This window comes from Ischnura elegans (assembly GCF_921293095.1).
Source record: "Ischnura elegans chromosome 13 unlocalized genomic scaffold, ioIscEleg1.1 SUPER_13_unloc_1, whole genome shotgun sequence".
NCBI classification, from domain to species: Eukaryota; Metazoa; Arthropoda; class Insecta; order Odonata; family Coenagrionidae; genus Ischnura; species Ischnura elegans.
Window position 1 is genome coordinate 16,952,818 of NW_025791657.1, and position 22,903 is coordinate 16,975,720.

Here is a 22,903-nt window from a genome sequence, read left to right on the forward strand (position 1 = left end):
CAAGGCTGCTCACATGTGTGAGCATGTATGAATATCTGTCAAGGTAACCACTCACTGCAAAACACTTCCAACAAATGTTACATTTGATAACTTTTATCTTCTGTGTGTATACGAATGGGTTACTAGGTCGCATCACGGCGTGGCAGACTTGTTGCAGAAATAAAGCAACTCGTTTTTTTTGTACAGATGTACTAAGAGGCTCTTTGTCGAGAGGGACATTCAAAATCACCGCACGAATAGGATTCTTTTACGTGTTGTTTCGCATGTGACTCTTAAGTGAACGACTCCTGAGTGAAAGATTATTTTTGTAGATTTTGCATGATAAGGGTCTCTCTCCTATGTGCTTTTGCATGTGTCCCACCACATAGCTTCTTCTGTAAAAAGAATTTTCGCACATTCTGCACGACTAAGGCTTCTCTCTCGAAGGTATACGAAAATGTGGCACTAAGGGCCGTATTCTTAGTCGACCCTACATAACAAAAGGCCCCTACATGCGTTTCTCAGTCGACCCTACATAAGTGGTGGGGGTGATTCCGTCGTCAACTTCTCTGAGATGACGTAGATGATGGCGCAGCGCCAATTTTCCATACTGGTGGTGTAATGGGAACTAACTATGAAAGTAAGAAAAGACGTCCTATAATTTTCGGGCGCATTGTTAGGGCAACAGCTCAAGGTAAATAAACAATCGGTGTCGTCCGTCAGGTCGTGTCGGTACCTTAATTATCGCTACAAATACACTCATATCGAGCCAAAAGTAGAACCTTATTGTATTCAAATTACTTCAAAAGCGGTCCGTACAAGATAGTAATAAGTACGGAGCAAATATGATCATTGACGTGGGAATTTACGTTGCATCATTAAGGTTCGTCGTTCGCTTTTACCTTCCGTAGTAAAGTTTATTATGTGGCAAATAGTGGCATGAAAATACGTTTTCTATGGTTGTACGTAAACGAAGTATTGGCTTCCCAAAAGTATACCAAGTGCCAAACGTGAAAAATATTACATGTTCGTAGAAACCAGATGCTTGTTTACCGCTATATTCTTCTTATTAGTTTGTAGCAGGCGTAGGAATTGTCTGCTAGCAATGATAAGGCACTGTAATGGTTTGGACGATCTTTATTAATCCGTTCCATATTTCAGACTGACTTGCCGGCCAATTCAAATTCAAAATTCAACGGCCGAAAGACCGCAGTATTTATTCTATTGGTGCACTTCCAGAATGTTCTATGTTACTGTTCTTGAACATGAAAGAAATTTCTAGAAAGGAATTCTAGAAGGCAAGAAAAAATAAAATGATTACAATATCCGGCACGGGGAATCGAATCCGGGCCGCCCGCTTGGGAGGCGACCGTTCTACCGCTGGGCTAACTAGCCTGTTGGAGAGATGTGATGATGGAGCGCGATTCATTTTGCCTCCGGGCAAGCGGTGTGGCGGCGAGGCAGGACGTGCGGCCGCCACAAGTTCAGTCAATTTTATAATTTATTTAACTTGGTGGCTATAAAGTGGTAGTATTATTACTTTTCCGCTGTGTTACTGTACATTTTAAAATGGTTTGTGCGAGCTCATTTCCCTTAATATGCATTACAACGTAAATTATTTAATCGAGGTGATCAGCAGACGATATTTGGCCGCCATGTTTTTGTAGGGCGTAGGGTTGGTTCGGGTACCCTACATCAAGTAGGGCCCGTTTAGTTCCAAAAACGGCCATATGTAGGGCTTGATGTGGCGTATGTAGGGTGAGATCGGTTTATGTAGGGGCTGATGACGTATCCAGGGTCGGTTGGCCCTACAGTGTCGACTAAGAATACGGCCCTAAGTGCTTCTTATTCGAGAAAGACCTTTCACACTCGTGTCATGATTTAAGGCCCCTCTTCCGCATGCAAACGCATGTGACTATCGAGAGAACATCGCTTTGTGAAATGCTTGCAGCAAATGCTACAAGAATAAGGTTTCTCTCCCGCGTGTCTTTGAGTGTGTGAGGTGAGCTGACTTTTCCTAGCGAAGGACTTGCTGCACAGGTTGCAGATATACGGCTTCGTGCCGGTATGTGTCCGCAGGTGATTGTCGAGAGTACTCTTGTGAGTGAAACACTTGCCGCAAATGCTACAAGAATACGGTTTATCCCCCGTGTGCGTACGTACATGTCTAACTAAGCTACTCTTATCCGAGAAAGACTTTTCACACTCGTTGCATATAAAAGGCTCCTCTCCCGAGTGCTGTCGCATGTGACTGTTGAGATGACCCCTCCGAGTGAAACACTTGCGGCAAATGCTACAAGAATACGGTTTATCCCCCGTGTGCGTACGATAATGTCCAATTAAGTTGCTCTTTTTTGAGAAACACTTTTCACACTCGTTGCATGAAAAAGGCTTCTCTCCCGAGTGCGCACGTACATGTCTAACTAAGCAGCTCTTAATCGAGAAAGACTTTTCACACTGGTTGCATGTAAAAGGCTTCTCACCCGAGTGTTTTCGCGTGTGACTCTTGAGAGTACTCTTCCGAGTGAAAGATTTCTTGCAGATTCTGCACGAGTGGGGTTTTTCTCCCGTGTGAGTACGTACATGTCTTACTAAGTCGCTCTTATTCGAGAAAGACTTTTCACACTCGTAACAAGAAAACGGTTTCACTCCCGCGTGCGTGTATGCATGTCGAACTAAGTCGCTCTTATTCCAGAAAGACTTTTCACACTCGTTGCAAGAAAACGGTTTCTCTCCCGTGTGCCTACGTACATGGTTATTTAAGTCGTTCTTCTTCAAGAAAGACTTTTCACACTCGTTGCATGAAAAAGGTCTTTCTCCTGTGTGTCTACGTACGTGAGCGTCGAGATTTTCTTTTCTAGAGAAGGACTTGCTGCACACCTTACATATAAAAGGCTTCTCTCCCGTGTGTATTCGCGAGTGAATATTGAGATGACCTCTATGATTGAAAGACTTGCTGCAAGTGCTACAGGAATACGTTTTCCCTCCTGCGTGAGTAAGTTTGTGTGCGGTGAGGTCCCTTTTCTGAGTGAAGGACTCAGTGCACTCGCTGCATGAATACAGTCTCTCTTTCTTTCTCGGACCCACGTGATGGCGTTGATTTCTAATGCTAGATGACTTTGAAGATAAACTTTGTGAAGTTGATTTCTCTTCCAGAGTGAAACTTTTCGTCAATCGTCTTGTATTTGTCTCATCCCCTTTTCCTCCACTGGTTTCCTTGATGAGCACATTTCCTTTTGGCATAGGCTCTAGTCTTTTCCTCTCCCGCCCTCTTAAAGCCTTTGAGGTGGTAGGCTCGCAAGAACCGCTCTGTCCGCTTGATGGATGTGCTTCCGGAGACACATCTACGATTGATGATTCTGCTGCGGCATCAAAATTATGAGCAACAAAATGAATTTTCATGTGTTTCATTAGCTCCTTTTTATTGTTGAACACATGTCTGCAGTTGAAGCAATTATATGAATCTTCGTTTGAACTGTAATTGTTCCATGGATTTTCGATCAAGCAATTAAGTACCTCGCTGTTGCCTCCCATGATGGTCTCACAGCCACTTCTGTCATTTCTACTTATTCTGATAAACCTAAGGTTATGCGAGGTATTTGATGCATCACAACCACTTTTCTCCCCAACAACAGCCATTGCGGCTCCACCTCTGCTGCTTTTAAGTGATTCTATGTCTTTGGTATTACATTGTCTGTCATCAGGAATTGAGCAACTTGATATTCCATAAGGTTCAGAAGCACCACATTTTTCCAAGTTTTCATCTATCAGATTTTTCTCTATCTCTTCATGGGATGTTCCAGCCTTGGAATCAATCTGTGTCACCAAAGGTGTGGGACCAATGCATTCATCAATTGAATGATTCCTTAGATTTCCTTCTGCAAGCAGATATGAAGTTGATGTAGTTAGCTCGGGCATTTCTTCAGCAGCCGGGACCCCTAGAAGAAAATTTCAAATAGCAACTAACACAGTCAAACATAAAATTTAAGACTACAGCATCTTCTACTTAAAATCCATTGAATGGAGGGAAAAATGCACAAGTCGGGTGGAACAATAGCTGCCCAAGTTGGACTTGAACTTAGAGACTCGATATAAATGAATGGAGGGGAAAAGAACACAGCATAAAAATGACGAGGGCAACAGGGGTGTAGTAGAACAAAAAGACGAAATCATGGGTTAAAATGCAACGTATACAAATAATTAAGCACACACATACGCAACACACATATGACTTCCAATTGCAGAAAAAGAATAAAATTATACCCCTTTCAGAATTGGTCCTTTAAAAAGGAAAAAATATTTTTCTTTTAAATCGAATATTTAATGATTGGTGAATATGTTCTAAATTAAAAAGGTTCCTAACAATGCCAATCACAATAAATTTTGAGGTACTACAGATGAGTATCTAGAAAAATTTTGAATTTTTCCTGGATTTGTTTTCATAGAGGTAATTAAAAATTAAAAGATAAAAGCAATGAACAAACTGCCGAAAGAAACTCCCTTGAGTGAAATATACCCAACTGTCATGAGATGAGCAATCGTTTGGAGGGGCACTGGGGGCAGATATTCCAAGTATGGCACGCAAGCCTGAGCTCTTATTTGTGTTGGGATAGTAGCATTTCCACTCTTTTTCATTATATGCAGTTTAATCATTTCCCAAGCTATCTTCTGCAGAAAACCACTCCTGATAACTTGAGAAGATATTTAATGAACCTTTAAAATGCCAAGGGTAATGGAAGCAGAAATTTTCAATAATTAGTAAAAAAATGACCGACGGCTGCCATCTTGTATTAAGTACTGCAGTATAGTTTTTGCACAGAATTGGACGTCCACTACATCAACGTCAATTTTAGTTGTTATAGGATGTAAGCGTATCAGATTTATTTTGGCTTTCAGCATCAATGGCATAATCATAAGCCATTTTATAAAGAATAAGGAGTAATTTATTATTTTGGGTCAGTATGACATTATCGTCAATTCTTCTGGGAACTAAAGACAGATCAATTCCCTGCTTTGCTTTTGCAAGGGAAAATTTCTCTCCGAATTCATCTCTTATTTCTTTTTTTTGCACCAACGTAGGCCTATTCAGCAATTATTTTGCTAAGGGAACAATAGATTTTTCTTCCCTGCTGTTCATAATATACATTGATGAAAACTGCTCCCGCATTAGCAGTAAAATACGTTTATTTTCTGACGACCCTGTCATCTATTGCGAAATTAGTGATCACTCAGACTATGAAATTCTATCATTGTACTGAAACAACGTTCATTTCTGGAGCCTAGAGAGGGGACTCGAACTTAATCTGAGCAAATGCATGACGGTACATTTCTTGCTGAATTCGTACATCTATAACCATGTTTATGCAGTCAATGGTATTAACATAGAGGCAACATACGAAGTGAAGTACGTGGGAGTAACGATAACCTTGAGCCTGTTGTGGGGAACACACATAAGAAATATTTGTGGCATAGCCCTGAAGAGATTAGGATTTGTCAAGCGTATTGTGGGAAGATTTTCAGATGAGAAAGTAAAAGAAAGGTGCTATTTTGCACTCGTCCGACAGCACCTCGATAATCCAATGAGCGTATGGCAAAGACCCGGCAAAGAAAGTCTTAATCAGCGAACTGAAAAAAAATACCCACGAAGGCTGTGTGGTTCATCAAAAACCGCTACCTTTGTACAGAAAGCATTACCCAGATGTTATGTGAATTGGACTGGGAGCCACTGGAGACTCGAAGGCCACACGCTAGGCTTAGATTTCTTGAACAGTTGAGAATGGATTTCTTTAAAAGCGACACGAAGGACAAAATACTAGAGCCCCACTATATTTTCAGGTCATATAGAAGCGATAAATTAAAAGAGTTGTTTTGCGGAACGGGTAGATATTGGAATTCATTTTTCCCCCGAGCCATTAAGGACTTTAATAAATGATGGTCCTAATTCCCATAGAGCATATCCATTTTATGTAAGAACAGCGAAAGGCCTAACACCCCCTACCACACGCCTTTCAGGGAATTATGCAGATTGAATGTAGAATTATTTGATTGATATCAAGAATTCGGCTGTTTCTTAGCCATACTGATTTCGTTTCTGGAGCATACCTATAAATTTAATATTATGTCAACCATATTTTCTCCTCCAAGGAAGCTTCATGCCTAGTTGTCAGTAAAACCTAACAAAGCACTATTGCTAATCCCAAGGAAAAAAGGGTGAAATTGCTAATTTTCCCATGAATTCAAAATGGTCCAAAAGCAGAGCTAATTTTTGCCCTCATTTTACCAGTTCCATGTTTACATGTTCAATAAACCCTGAAATTTACTTTTCATACTCATTTCTAGCCATTTTTCATACCAAGTTCCATATATAATTTTCAGGATTCGCACCGCTATTCACCGGCATTTCTGGAAAAAAGGTGTGTGGTTACTACCAGTAAATTTTTTTTCTTTCAATAAACTAGTCTCCAAGCTTGGTTGAAGCAAGGCAGTATTCTTTTTATTAATTTGATATGACCCTTTAACTGTCAAAAATGCCAAATAGAGAAAATGAAGAAAAAATTCTTAGCCATTGGTCAGTTACATACCCAACAATTTAAGTGAAGCAAAAATATTTTGTTAGGGGAGACCATTAAAAACGATTCAGATGACTACGAAAAAGTAAGTAAATATAATAATTCTCCCCTATCCCATTACCACTTAAAATAAAGACAACAGGAAATATGTATGGATGACTAATTCAGGTTCTTCATCCTTCAGAATCAGTCACAATAAGGCCGATTTCAGAAGAGACCACTTTCCACATTCCTACATTCTCCGCATGGCACAAAGAAATCCAGAGTTTTCTCATCTGAAAGCGGTCTGAGTTTCACGACCAGTTGATGCTGTTGATGGTGCAGTGCCTGGCCGGATAGAAATGGGTGCAGCGGAAAACACGGTGTGATTTGACACATTTGAAGGCATCCCTACATACATTAGGTTTTATGAAAGCATGGCACTGCCCCATCTGAAAGTAGCCTAAGCCTTATCTGTATACAGCTACTTGTAGCCCTTGAAAGCACTCACCCCCTGCTTCCATTGCAGACTCATGGGCTACTGTCAAATTCTCAATAATTGCTCTAGTCACAGTAAAAGTTGGCTAAATAAAAGCATAAATAGTATATATATCCTCCACATTAACATCAATCCCCCCAAGTATAGAGTTATTTGCAACCCGTAAGAGTACTCACCAAATGCAGACTCATGGGCAGTAGTTGAACTCTCAAATGGGTCCTCATCCTCACTTAAAGTAGGCTGGAAGTAATCATCAAGATATTAATCATGCACAAAAAGAGATTCAGGTCTTTTTTTGAAAGGATTGATTTAAACTTTTTTATAAACCACATTACAACAAAATTTGGAATTCCTCACAAATTTTTCCTTACAAAGTAAAAATATTTTCAACACTTCAGGAAATTAAATATTATTCCATTTTTTTCAACATGTAAACGGTCTTTGATTTATGTTCCGCCTGCATTGTAATATTATCTTCATTAGATAACTCTGCAATGGATGTAATTTAGCTCATGAGATACCATATGATAATTAAGGTTTCTTTCGCAACGCATGAACCGAATGAACGTAATGCAAACTAGGCATCTGTGTGAAAAAATGGGATAAAATCTGATGCTGCTATATTGCAGAAAAAGATTTCCACACAGAAAACTAAATTCTTCAGTGAAAATCATGGAAATAATGATGAAGAGCAGGCTTTTGTACAACTTTATAAAGTGAAAAGTAGAAACAAATTATTAAAAAAGTGCTGCATGCTAATGTGGAACCTAGGACCTCCAGATAGTAGCCAAACACCATAACCACCACACTACCACTGCTACTTGAAAGGAGACCATTTCTAGGGGAACATATTAGGTAAATAAATATTGAACTGCATTCCACTTTTAAAACCATTGATTATATAACCCAATATGGGAGGATATTTGTGGACAGCTCCCTATGAACTACAACACTACAGAGTTTGATTGAAATGTGAGACCTGATTTTCTTAATGAGCTATGAATTATCAGTCCTAGGATTTCATGTTGTAAAAAAAGTCTTCATGAGGCATGATTTATTGGTAGCAGCATATTTTATTGTAAAATAAATATCATATTGATACTTGCATTATCGGTACCAAGATTTATAAATAAAAAATAAATAAAAAAAGATATGAGGCAAGAAATCTACAACAATTAAACACAAAATAAAGAGGAAAAAATGACTTACTTTGAGATAAGAATATGTACTCTTTTCAGTTATAAGTAACTTTGAATCAAGTAGGTAAGACTGCCTGTAAATACTCGTATGTAAGCCGAACTAACAAGGGGAGACCACGAACCTTGCTACGACTTTTTCAATGCCGTATTTTTTATGGCCTTCGGAATGGTAAACACATCTCTGAAATTGCAGTGGTTCTGTTGTATGGGCCTTAGTTTGGCTGCAATTAATTAATTTTCATGCAGTTCACAAGCTGCCTATAGTTCCATGATATCGCAATACTCAGCAGACAGGTCAGGTGGGGTAGTGGTAGTGTTTCAGGCTACCACACAGGGGACCTGGGCTTCATCATGGCTATGTATTTTGTTGTCTCCATTGTGATCATACATCGCCACCTTTTTCAATAATTTTAATAGGGGTGTTAACCTCAAACGAAATTATCCATTTAAGTAGATGCTAACGGTGAGCTTTGGTTGATAATAGGGTGGTTTCCTATTATTTTTTTATTGCCTATATCAGAAGATTATTACTCCTGGAGTACGTATTTCACGCTTTTAGATTTTTAAATGACGATATCTATTTTTCGCGATTAAATGAAAAGTGAAAATTTTCAAGCGCGCAAAAACGCGACGGGTAAGGAAATCTCTCCGTGTGACGTATTTCTAGTTCCCCCTCCCGTCTTGTGAGGTGACCTTGATCGAGGCTCTGAGCGCTGATACGACGCAGGCTGCTACAGGGTAGCTGAGTGCCATTCTGACTGGTAGCGCTTGGCTTAAAAAAGGTTTATTAATACCTTATTAAACGGAGAAAACTTTCCGACCTTAGCCAGTTTTAATAGGTGATTATTAAGACATGTTTCCCTGAGCTCTGCGCCTCATGCATGCATTGGTAATCTCAGACGATGTATAACTCCTATCTTCTCCTATAGAAACTAGGTCCCTGTGACGTCACGTGGAGTGGCATCGCATGGGCGCCAAATTGGCCCTTTTCAAATGAGGATAAAAATGGACCATTGCCATTCGTCTAAACCGGTATTTCTAAAACGAAATAATTTGTATATTATGAATACAGTAATGGTGGGTAACAAATCGCAATCAATGCCTTTTGGTTTCTTTGATGAAGGAAACTACCCTATTCATATTGGTGAAAAAATTTCTGCAATAGGTGCTTCACATTTTCTTTTGTACTCCGTTGAAATTTGTACGCTTTTGAAACGGTACTTATTTGAGTAATTGGTAACTTTGAATCAAATGGGTTACCTTTAAAGCTGTGTAAAAATCAAAATGTTCTGGCATTTTCCATGACTAACATTTTTTACCCACTATCTCCTTCAACAATTAATTAAATTCCATACATACCTGGGCATTCTCCTCAGGAGATGGTTCCTCCTTTGCCCCGACCAGCATCCAGTCCCGGTCTGCCACCATGGCTCCTGTGCCCTGAGCTTCCACCTTTTCACCTTGGGAGGCAGTTAAGGCATTGGGCTGCAACATAAACCCCATTCATCATCATTAATGCTTGAGATACAGAAAGATAAAAAAACTTTTGAGAATTCCTCACACCAATAAAATTAAAGTTAGTTTCAAATGGATATATTCTTCATACTTCCCTGCAAGCTGCCTCAAGGTAATCAATGTTAGGAATTCATAATATTTATAATTATTTTGTTTAAATTACCACTTTTACCATTTGTCAACTTTCCCGGTTCCACCACTGAGGTAATTGTCTGCAGTCATAACACAGCTACAAGGGAAGTGTCACATAACCGAGATATATTTGGTTAAACTATGGTACTGACCCTTTTCTAGGTTATGAAATAAAAACCAATGTAAGTATATATTTTAACTTGCAGTTTTCAAGAAAACACCATGTCTATTTGAAAGAACCAAATTTCCAATTTCAAAGTACAGCTTTTCTCCCTCTCAAACCACCGAAAAATTCCTATCCCTACTCTTAAGTGGTGTTTTCTTGAGGAATTTTTACATCCAGGGACTACATAAATTGGGAATGCAATTTTAGTAGAACATCATTAAATTCCAGGAAATAACTGAACCATTTGCAACTTATTTTCTCAAAAGGTATAAGACAGTGCTTTCAAACACGTGAAGTTGTTTCAGGTGGAAAAGGAAAATATCTATGATAAAATATAAAAAACAAATGATAACTTCACCACTTTAAATTATAAATACACTACTTACCATGGCTTCAATACTATGCAATTTTCATGTTTCATAACCTTACAAACAAACTTATATGCTAAGCTACACAAAGCAGAGTAACCAGTTCATTGATAAGCCACAGAAAGTCTAGCAACCAGTGATGGATGAAGCAAGAAAGAAATAGACCTTGGAATAGTAAGGGCACAGGGATCATTCTACAAAAAAGCATCTACTCTACATCTGATCTACTCACAGCTGAGAATTCAAATACAGAGGTAAGGAAACAATGCATCAGATTCTAAGTATGGAACATATTTATAAATGGTGGCTTCAAAATTTACAGCTACAGAACAGTAAAGAGATAATAATGAGTTTAAACTTCCACGCAATATTGCTTTGATGATCTCCATTTTCAAAGCTATTGACCTGTTTTGATTTCTCTTCTAGGTTAATGGTTTTTCTTGATAAATTCTTGATTTTTCTACCTGCATTCCTATTTTTTACCATTGTTCTCTTGGTTTTCCCTCTGTACGGCTCTATCAAAATCACCTACTGCAGCACTGTATTCCTGTGACAAAGAGGGCATACGACTGCAGGAAGGGAATGAAGCCATTGTGTTTGAGACTCTAAAGCAGACCCTTTATGTGTTCGTATGCCACCACACCATTTCTCCCGTGTGAAAACTGATGACCTCAAAGGCTTTAGCATAGACCCTCTACCTGGAAGTCAATCGCCTGAAAACCTATGATGGCAAAAATTACGTCTCATACCATATTGCTTAAAAAAACTCATTTCCACTATCTCCACACATAATTAATGATCCAAATTAACTATTGTCATTCTGTTAAGGAGACGAGATAAATTACTTCGGTAGGCCGACTATCTAGACCCAATGTCAAGTAATGCTTTTGGCCATTGCACAGCAATGGATTTCGATTAATATGTAAACAAAGAAGATTTGAGGAAAGCAATAAAATGCGTAAAATGATAGCACTTTTGTGTGTACTGAGCGCAAGTTCATGTGTTGTCATGAGAGCGATTAAGTTTTATGATTAGGCTAGACTGCATTACCATGTTTCCCCGACGAACGAATTTGCGCAACATCGAAATCGCACTATACGAGGCATGAGTGTATGACCATCAAAACCAAAAATTTCCTATGGCAGTGGCAAAATACCAATTGCAGTACCAGTAGAACATGAAAAATTCATTTCCCTCATACTTTTTTGGACACATGACGCACAAAAAAATTGAAAGAAAATGGTGGCGTGGGGAAAAAGCAGACTTTGTGCAACCTGCATCGTGTGTCTATCCCATTGTGCAGTTGACGGGAAGGAAAAAAAACGGAAGCTGCACAGGGTGATTTTGAGTTTTACATGGTCAGCATTGAAAGTGTTAACATCACAAACAATTGATATCTTTTGGCAGTCGACTAGCATTGCCTATGCCCAACACTCAATTCAAAAATGGTAAAGAAGGTCTAAAATATCCATCATCCCCACAGTAAATTCCTCTTCACTTTCATCACAAAATCCAAATCTGAAACAATTTGATCCCTGTGAACATCAATGTCTCATAAGGAATGCGAGTTATTTAGTTGAATCTAGCTAGCAGCTACATCATGATGTCACGGTCAATCTGTTTCACTGTACCCAAGTCAATATTACTCAGTTTAACTCTCAATTCCTAACATCCCCCTTCCACTCCATGGTAAACGGAAGTGAAACTGTGTTTGTATGATCACATAACAAATGACTGCTTAGTGCCGAGATGACAGAGAGATTACTTGCTCAGTGAGCAAAGTTGAGCGGTCAATTTGGTAAAATACACCAAATCTGTTCATTACATTTAACTTTAATTATTCAAACATGAAAGCTCTTCTGTAGTAGTTCATGATTGAACAGGCGAGGCAAAATGCAGTATGTTTCTGCTGAGAGGTGTAAATAAATGATGCATAAAGGAATGACATTGTGTCGTGTAAAAGAAGACCATATGCATGAAAAGATAAGCAGATGTTAGACCATAATTGTGGGCTGTATAAAACCAATTTTAGTTTTGTTAAATTATGATGGTGATACAGTACAAAATAAAGTTCACTAACAGTATTACCTGATCAGAAGAGTCTTGATGTACCAGTTTGCTTGAGACACCATCAGAGCAATCATTCAGTACATGTCCTTCCTCATCATCACTAATCTGATCTTCTTTAAAAGAAGAGCACTTGTACGTTACTGGATCACTCTATTGGAAAGAGGGACAACGATGGATACCCATTTTAATCAATTTGTATACAAATAAAAAGTGATCATTAACAAAGCTTGAATTACATGGTCTCTGTAGAAAGTAAATTATTCCTGATGAATGATTCTGGTCTCTTTGTAGAAAACAGATTGACTTAATGAACCATTGTGATTCCACGAATAAAGTCCTTATTGCTTCCCATATTATCTAATGAAATCATTAGTAGGATGAAGGAACGGGAACATTTTAAGAATAAATAGCTCTTAAAATTATTGACTTCCCGCATCATTACAATTAATTTCTAAAAAAGAAGCTAAGCTAAGAGCACTGCTTTCTAAAAATATTGATAAAAATCTGTGAATAAGCAAATTGTTAATATTACATCAATAGTGGAAAGATTTCAAGACTATGAACAACAGCAGCAGAAAATTGAGTCAGAGAAAATATAAATCAAAGAAACAACTTGAGTGAGGCATGACCTGATATCAGGTCATGCCGCACGGTTTCAGCCCTCTAAGGGACGGCCGATAAGGGATGCGAGGCAAAATGCAGTTTCTGCTGAGAGGTGTAAATAAATAATCCATTAAGGAATGACATTGTGCTGTAGAAAAAGAGAAGAACACAAGGCAAGAGTATACTCACCAGGTATTCAGTGGCCAATGCGTCTGAGGCATCACTTGAAATTCCAGCTGGCTGTGAGGTGTTGATAACAGGAGAGTTCCCTTCACTGAGAGGGTCTTCACTCTCATCTTTCACACAAAACTAGGAGGGAACAATGAGCGTCACTCAATAAAAGCAAAACAACAATTACCTCATTCGATAATTAAAACTCCTCTTTTGATTGAGACCACTCCAGCTGGCCAAAATACACATGAGATTCTTGCGACTCACAGATCAAACTCCAGCATATAAACGCTCAACTAGGGAGGGGAGAGCTACGCCACCAACATCAAATGGTTAGAATGAGAGTATTGGCCACTTACAGTAAGGGCACCACAGTGGGAACGATACATCGAGGTTCCACTGTACATTGAATTGTCTTCATCATTTCTTCACCCAGGCTTACAAAAAGGATCCACAATAGTTTATGCTGGTTCCTCAGTTGAAGCAATGGAGGATGATGGCTTGAACAAATAGAGGGCAATCATGAGACACAGCCTTGTAATAGCCACCACTAATGGCTTGAACAGAGATTTGACAAGGGTATCCAAAATTACACTCCACGGGATAAGAGACATTTCTGTCAACAGATTATCAATGCTGTATAACTGCTATTGACTACCATGAAAAAATATTTGTGTGGTTCCACTTCCTGCCTCATGTGTCACTACTAGAAAGAACAACATCCGAAGGTTCCTTTATGCCAGTGACTTCCCACAAAAATACTAAAATTTATAACACATAAACCCCCATTCCTCATACAACCGAGAAATTTGTAAAACTGAAGGTGATTAGACTCAGTTTTCACAGTGAATGAGATTATAACTTACCAACTTATCCTCCCTGGGCGATAAGCAGTCTGGCACAGGAATGTATACTTCAGTCATTTGGGCTGAGCATGCGAACTCTGAAGTGTTTTCAATGACATCTTGAATGCAGTCCTTAGTCTCCAAACCCGGCTCCGACTCCTCATCATCTGCCCCTCCTCCTTCAAAACTCTGCAGAAAAAATAATGGATAAACCTTTATCTCTTTAAAAACACATATATGGAATACTCAAAGCATTACGGAAAAAAATGTTACACGTATTGCCTCTGCTATTGTATAAAAATGGCATGGTCTCTGCATGCCTGTTAATCAAATACTGAAAAGCTACAGCGCAAACTAAAAAAAATTACCAGGAAGATCCCTGATATTCCAGGTTCACACAGTGTCTTTCCTAAATATTTTAGGGACAATGGAAGCTGCCCCTTCACAGCAAAATACACAACAGAGAATGGAGATTATTCAGATGTATCATTTTTCCGTTTTTTTTCAAATCATGAGAAATCAAAAGAGAGACTGAAAATTCAATATTTTGCAGTTAAGAAAATGAATTGATCAAGTTTCTTATTCTTGCACTCACTTTACTTCTGCAATTATCATTTTTGTAGTAGTAGCCGTTAAAAGGCCAAAATCACTATTCAACCTTTTCTCAACAGTAGAATCATGGAAAAAATAAGTGGAGTATGTTTTCAATGTATTTGTCATGCTCTCTTACCTCTTGCTAATACTTAAATATAAACTCTGGAAGAGAATACAGGGTGTAATATTTATGCAGAAAGAAAACAGGCCTCAAAATCATCTACTCTTCCAAAACTATTTCATGAAACGGTTTTTTTAAATTACCCTGTTATTATATCCTTAAAAAATGGGAGACCATTCACACAGCAATTATGTATTATGCTCGAAACAAAGTTTCTACTGCCTGTTAATAGATGGCTATAGCACTGACTGTTGGTCAATTTTGAACTACCAGAATAATCATGACTCAACCTTAGACATTAGGTAAACAAACTGCTCAACAACCATGATGAATGCGTCATGGCATTAGATACTTAGTGTTGAGAGAAGAGCACCATAAAGTTAACTGAGATGCTGCTATAACAGAAACACTGTTACACAATTGGTATCATTGCTTCAAAGACAATCTTTTCAATGATGACAACTGTCTATACGAAGAAAGGCCAAAAACCTCCAGAGAAAATCAATTGGAGGCATTTCTCTATGAGGATCAATGCCATACTCAAGAAGAGACTGCTTTGTATTTGGAGTTGCTCACAAAGCCATTTCCAAGTGATTGTGTGCATTGGGAATTTAGTGTCGAGCAAGGAAATTGTGTTTCCAACGATTCAACAGTAATTCCACAGCATGAAATGCTCAACCTCACATTACAAGCCAAGAACAATGTACTATCGTTTTCAAAAGTATGTAGACACCCACGAGCCCCACTTAACTGATGTGGTAGGGTCGGTAAAAACTTGGAAGGTTGGCACATGAGGTAGCCTGTATCTCTCACCAGTACGCCAGCAATAGCCGACGAGGACGGACGCGGGGGCGACCGGGCTAGCGAGACAGGAGTCAAACTACTGGCTCAATTGCCCTAGCGGATAGAATGCACTGAGGAAACTCTCGTCCACGCACAGGTTCGGTTGTAGGATTGTTTTCTTGCGGGCACCGTGGCGAGGATTTCCTCTCTTCAGATTCATATTTGGACTCACCGTGAACACGGAATGCGTATGTGGCTCCGTAGTGAGTAGGATTACTTTACGCGCATTTGTTGCACTGAAACTATGGGGGTGGGATTCTAATCTGAGCAAATTGTAACATTTTTTTTCATTTTGTGAATGATCAATTGATAACATAAACATAATAGATTTAGTTGACTCGAGAAAAAAATTAACACCGAATTTTTTTAGTGACTAATTTTTTAAAATTAACGACCCAATCTGCGTTAACGCTTTCATTTCTGAGAAGATTTATTCAAACAATGAAAATAAGCAGGGGAAGTGGCTAAGGTTTTATTTTATCCTTGCGACTGTCAAATATCCGTTGAGGAAATGGATGATATCCAGTCGGTCATAAATATATAATTATTTATTGTTGTCCGATCGTTGTGGTCTGGTCAGGTTGTTTGGTCGGCTATCTCCGAGGCCTCCGAGGTTATAGGGCCCCCACAACGCTCGCGTCTATCTCGAAGTGTATATGAAAGGTGTAATAAAAAACTCAGATTTCTTTAAATTATTTATAACAGTTATTGAATTCTACACTCTGATTATTTGCTTTACTTAAAGCATAATCAGCTTACAAAGTTTGCACAAAGAATTACTTAAATGAAGATTTTAGAAGATAAAAGAGAACCTTATGCTTTTTGAAAGGGTTATTTGAAAGTTATCTCGGAGGGTTTCTAGATTTCAGTTCGGTTTAAAGGTAGAAATATACTAAATAGATAATAGAACCATCATACCTAGCTAAGTTTTTAATTTATTTAATTCTCATTTTTCTTAGTATTTTTATTTATGAAATCGCTACCTTTTATTAACTTTAATCTAAATTTTAAGAGCCAAAATAGCGCCAAAATATATTTCTGGGCATGCGATTTCCCAAAATTTTCCGTTGGAGAACCCCCGAATCATGGGCACCAGCCGAGGTCACACAATCACCCCAGACCGATCCTTCGTCCGATTATTTAGGGTGAAAGATTTCATGTACCAATTTACTTCCACATAATCCTTGGAGATATTTGTAGTTCGCACTCCCATTGGAAGCAAAGGGTTGGTGCTTTTAATTACACAACTTCCCACACAGTTGAACAAAGATTTTGTCTTGGAGACGTCACGACGTCTCCAGGCCGTTGGATGATCCGAGACGTATTTTTGTGCTGATTCGGAATCAGGGCTTAGATTATTTCCATCACGTCTAGTTTCATTAGGACAGCTGAATGTATGTTTTTACTTTTACAAAAGTAGTAATTTCTTTTATTTATATATTATAATAGCAATAACAGGTAAAAATCAAAATTTCCTGTCATAGCGTATTGTCCTACGATGACATGCCTTCCTATCCCAACAAAACATCTAATTAAACTTGCAATAACCTATCGTTTTTTTCGATGCAATGCAATATCAGCTTCCAAAAAAGTATGTGACTGTCGTCACGTAAAGACGTGTATTCATCTGCAGACGGTTTGAGAATCTTGTTGCTCACAGGAAATGTCAGCTTATTACATTGTAATCGTTGTGAAGTGTCTCAGCTTTCATCGTGGGGTCAATCCATTTCAAATCACCGAGGCAATGTTGGTCAACATTTTTAAATATCCTGATTTTTTATCATTGGTTCACTACAAGTAGACAATCACAAAACACCATTTGAAAAAAATTTACAAGCCATTTGGAGTCTTCTGTGATATGTAGCAGATATGTAAGGCTTCTCACTGGTTGGACTGATGGAAAATGTCATATGAATTTTTCGGTCCTCATGATTCGGCGCGAAGATAAGGATCATATTTCTGACTACTATTTTTGTGAAACAGAAACTAAGGGAATAGCACCGAAGTCAAAACACACAGTAAAATATCCAAACAACCTAGGGTCAGCCCCACACGTGAAAAATTTACCAGTGGTGGAACCACACAAAATTATAATGATAGCGAATATTCAGAAAGTATGTGAGAATGATGGATTCGAAAACTCGAAAGACCCAATTCTCTGGCCAGTATATCTGATAGACCTCATTTTATGACGCAAGAGGATTTAAGTGATCTATTGCGCAAATTAAATTTGTATAAAAAGCACAGTGAAATCTTAAGATCACAATTAAAGGGTTGGAATATGCTGGATCCAAATACAAAAATTTCTATGAATCGATCTCTCAATGACGAATTTAAATAATTTTTTCTCATGAAAACAATCTTAACTTCTGCAATGATGTTCTCTCTGAAACTTGCTGAAATTTATACTCTTAGTTTTGAATACAATACAGATGATTAGGATTTGTTCATTGATTCTTTTAACGTCAGTTAAAAAGGCTGTTTTTTTAACATAATGGAATTGAACTCCCCTCGAAAGCATTAGCTCATGGAACTGACATGAAATAACCTTATAAAAACAGTGATTTAAAGTGAACAAAATTACATGAAATAAATTTTTCACTACGCAAAATTTGTGGAAAAATGAAAGGAGCTGCATTTTTACTAGGCTTACAGCTTGACTACACGAAATATTATTGCTTCTTCTGCGATTGGGAAGGCAGAGACAGAAAAAATCATTACTTGAAAACAGATTGGCTGTAACGTAAGCACTCGTTCCTGGCTTCAAAAATGTTCTTTTTCAACTTATTTACGATCCAAAAAATGTCATTTTGCCACGTCTAAGTATTAAATTAGGGCTTTTTAAAAACTGTATAAAAGATATCTGCAAATATTGTGAAGGTTTTACTTATTTGAAACAAATCAAATCAATGAAAAACAAAAAAAGGATTTTTTTTATTGGCCACACGTTTTTTAAAGAAGCACTGAAGGATTAGGAATTTTGACAGCGAGAGTTCAACAAAAACAGCTCTTAGAAGGCATTAAAAATGCAGTTGAAGGTTTACTAGGAAATAGAATGGCTAAATAATATCGCGATCTGGTGGTTTATGTAATAAAACTGCACAAAAAATGGGCTGCTCTACGTATTCAAAACAAATCACTTCATTGGCACACACCTGGACTTTTTTCCTACAAACCATGGCACCGTTAGTGATCAACAAGATAAGTATTTCCACCACAATATTTTACTGATGCACAAACGACACCAAGAAAAGTCCAGCAACATGTAATCTGATTACTGGTGGACACTGAAAAGGGATTCGTCAGAAGCTAAATATGGGAGAAAATTCCGAGTAAGTGCCTATTTTTCACATTATTTAAATTCACAATTTATTTACTTAAACGGACTTGAAAGACCGAATCAGTTGTCGTAAAAAAAACCTTGACATGATATAAAACATCTGCGCCCAGATTCGGAATCAGCCCGAAAAATACCAGGGGATCAGCCAAAAACATAGATAGGACAGAAAAAATTATTTCTTGGTTGATCAGTGTTATCGATTGAGTTGCAAACACCATGATCTAGGGCTATTATTTTGATTTTCACAACTAGTGTATCTGGCTACTAATTGAGTATTGTCGATTATATGAATAGAGATTTTTATCAATGGATATTTGACAGTCGCAAGGATAAAATAAAACCTTAGCCACTTCCCCTGCTTATTTCCATTGTTTGAATAAATCTTCTCAGAAATGAAAGCGTTAACGCAGATTGGGTCGTTAATTTTAAAAAATTAGTCGCTAAAAAAATTCGGTGTTAATTTTTTTCTCGAGTCAACTAAATCTATTATGTTTATGTTATCAATTGATCATTCACAAAATGAAAAAAAATGTTACAATTTGCTCAGATTAGAATCCCACCCCCATAGTTTCAGTGCAACAAATGCACGTAAAGTAATCCTACTCACTACGGAGCCACATACGCATTCCGTGTTCACGGTGAGTCCAAATATGAATCTGAAGAGAGGAAATCCTCGCCATGGTGCCCGCAAGAAAACAATCCTACAACCGAACCTGTGCGTGGATGAGAGTTTCCTCAGTGCATTCTATCCGCTAGGGCAATTGAGCCAGTAGTTTGACTCCTGTCTCGCTAGCCCGGTCGCCCCCGCGTCCGTCCTCGTCGGCTATTGCTGGCGTACTGGTGAGAGATACAGGCTACCTCATGTGCCAACCTTCCAAGTTTTTACCGACCCTACCACATCAGTTAAGTGGGGCTCGTGGGTGTCTACATACTTTTGAAAACGATAGTACATTAAAACCTAGCTGGAAACAGTGCAAAGGCTGAATGCACCCACCAAATTCCCCAGACATTGAATCATCTAATTATTATTTGTTGCATTCAATAATACATGGTCTGGCAGATCAGCAGTTGCACTCATATGAATACATTGAAAAATGGCTTCATTCATGCATAACCTCAAAAGATGAACACTTAAACCATTCCCGTGTTCAAGCTCTGCCACAATGATGGGGAAAAACTCAAGATAGCAATGGACAACAATCTTCCTTTCACACCTCTCCCATAAGATATTCTAATAGCTACATTTCCATCATAGGGTGGGCAGAGCCTTATTAATTAACCACAATTATAAATTATTAATCACATCATCCATTAAAATACAAAATAAATACACATCACGAAGTAAATCTTTAACTCTACAGTTAGGTGAAAAAGTTTATCACCACAGTTACCTGCATAAACTCAAAGGTACTCCAAAAAAATCAGCCAAAAACATTAATTACTCCTTATGAACTAAGATACTATTTCTGTCAACACACTCCACACTCATTGAGCAAAATTGATCCACAAATTAAAACAGCATCCCATTCCAAATATCACACAATTAATACACAAAACGTTATCAAAACAAATACAAAAAAAGGTTTCAAGAGAAAAGACCTCAAAATAGATTGTACGAATTAAGCTACTCTGAGGATGAATTAATAGTCTTTATTTACGTCGATAGCCCCAAAAAAATAAGAATGCAATAACCTTGCCAGGCATGCATATCATAAAAAGAATTATCACAGATTTTCCCTGCACATAAAATCATTAAAGGTTACATGGGAATTCCACTGGGTCAGGTTCTCCAACTCTATTTTACAATCAGCCGAAGTTTCGATGTACGAGCTGTCCCTCGTCATCAGTGCACCAGGACAACTCATCGAAATAGAAAAGTCGGCCATGATGGAGTAGGAGAATCTGGCCTGGCGTAACTCCTGACTAAGCTTCTACATGCCATATCCTTTTCAAATATTTTGAAGACTGTTATGAAGGATAAACATCTCAGTACCTAAAAAATATATATCCTAACACAGGTAACCTTTGAACTTATTTATGCTAAGGTCATATTTAAACTTGCTAACCACAAAATTTGTAGAAAACTTTCAAATTTTACAATGTATTTTTAGAAAGAAAATAGTTTATCTAATTGATTGTGTAAAAACCTGTTTTTATAAGTACAAAAGCAAATAATTTTAATTAAGGCATTAACAGAAATGGTTCTAGTCAAATATGCTGTGATTTAAATAATCAAAGTTGATGCAAATATAAAAATTATATTCCAATATTGGAAAAAAGTTAACTAAATAAAAATAAACTTAACAAATACAGAAAAGATATACCACATCCATGTTCCTAATTTGCTTTCTAATTTTACATTTTTGATGAAAATGTTTTCTGTGTTAATTTTTCCGCACTTAAATTAATTTCTAATACTTTGCCAGCCTTGTCTTCATTGTAACCACCATCTATTCATACAAGAAGACTTGAAAATAAACAATCAATTTCCGAAACTTCGCAAAGATATTTTTAGTTATACATAACCATAGCCTCATGAGGTCATAGTTAAAGGTAAGGAAGAGGCTCCGAGCTAAAGAAAGATAATACGTTTGCGTGCACATGTGACTTTATTTGACAACGCATTGACAAACCAATTTCTGGGTCTCTGACACTTCAATCTTTAGCAGCAATTCGTCAGGGATTTTTTGTTCACTTTAACATGCTCCGATTACCTAATCAAATACTTAAAAAGGTAGCGTGGTATAGCACGGTGGGTAGACTGCCTTTTTGAGTTCATAAATATTGAATTTGAATGCCATACCTTCCTAGTAGTTTAGCACACACTTAATTTTACCAGAAGACAAAATGTCTTCAATCGTCGCAATTGTAACACCAACTGCAACATTAATAGGACCTTCCCAAGGATTGACGGATAGGGAAAAACCATTTACGAGAAATTGGACTTGTTACACTTTTTCGTAAACCGTTTCGCAAAATGCATCTTTGTTGATTCCTACTGCTGTCGACATAAACCAAAGAGTTTCACCTCTAACTCTGCAATACTTTTACTACACCAGTCTTCAAATAAGAAATTACGATAAGTACTCACCCTGAAGCAACTACTCGGCAAACTTTTTCTCAGAATGGCGTTTGATTCTAAACAAATATTTTTGAAAACACTGAATTCCGTAAGTTTCTTCAAACACAGTGAACACATGGTAGTGGGCAGGCCATCTCCCACAGCAACCTGAGATGTTAATAAACAAGTTACATATCAATAGAGTTTGGAATTAAAACATAAAATGTAGTAAGCACCATTGTAAAGAAAATCGATAAAATTTAATGTGCCACTTACTTGTAAACCAACTAAATCATGTAGGGCATCCTTCACAGTTATTTTGCATGCTACATTCGAAGAGAATATGCTGTAATAACAATCATGCTTCTCCCTACAAAGTCTGCAAAGGTCTATTTCTGGATTCCTATCTGAAGATTCCGTGAAAATCCCGATGGTGCGACTCATGTTTTCGATTCAAAATCTCATTCACTCTTTGAATCAGGTTTATCATTAAAGAAATCATCTACTCAGCATTGACATAGATCACAAAATCTAACAAGGAAACTACATTCACTAAGATGATGAGTTAAATGAAATACATTACAATTCTCAAAGAAAGGAACACAAAATCCAACACATGATGAATCGATGGAAAGATATATGACGACTCAATAGCATGGATTGAGAAAATTTTCAACAATTTATGACACGACTGTAAATTCTTCGGACAAACATCCACGATAAGATTAATCCATAACTTTTACTTGTTATTATATGACTATAGAATCAACCTCAGTATAGAACCCAAGTTTTCTAGTTGCCATTTTATCCGCCAACAGCACACCTATAGAGCAGGCCAAACATCGGTGT

General features: G+C 37.7%; 1 protein-coding gene across 1 annotated transcript; it reads right to left on the bottom strand.

Moving 5' to 3' along the window:
• Positions 1-1,757: 1,757 nt before the first annotated feature.
• LOC124172201 (zinc finger protein 271-like) lies at positions 1,758-22,117 on the bottom strand. The gene is made up of 7 exons (XM_046551622.1): positions 22,085-22,117; positions 14,117-14,284; positions 13,269-13,388; positions 12,495-12,626; positions 9,585-9,710; positions 7,203-7,266; positions 1,758-3,917 (listed from the first exon to the last, which is right to left on the bottom strand). Exons 2-7 carry the CDS (start codon positions 14,171-14,173, stop codon positions 1,861-1,863), a joined length of 2,556 nt encoding a protein of 851 aa, XP_046407578.1. The 5' UTR covers positions 14,174-14,284; positions 22,085-22,117; the 3' UTR covers positions 1,758-1,860.
• Positions 22,118-22,903: the final 786 nt, after the last annotated feature.

Bases quoted from the DNA above. Each gene is read 5' to 3' on its own strand.
- LOC124172201 (XM_046551622.1), bottom strand. From the start codon at position 14,173: ATGACTGAAGTATACATTCCTGTGCCAGACTGCTTATCGCCCAGGGAG. The intron at 13,389-14,116 runs GTAAGTTATAAT...GTTCCCTCCTAG, and splicing joins CGCCCAGGGAGGATAAGTTG to TTTTGTGTGAAAGATGAGAG. The intron at 3,918-7,202 runs GTGAGTACTCTT...ATTTTCTTCTAG, and splicing joins TGCCCATGAGTCTGCATTTG to GGGTCCCGGCTGCTGAAGAA.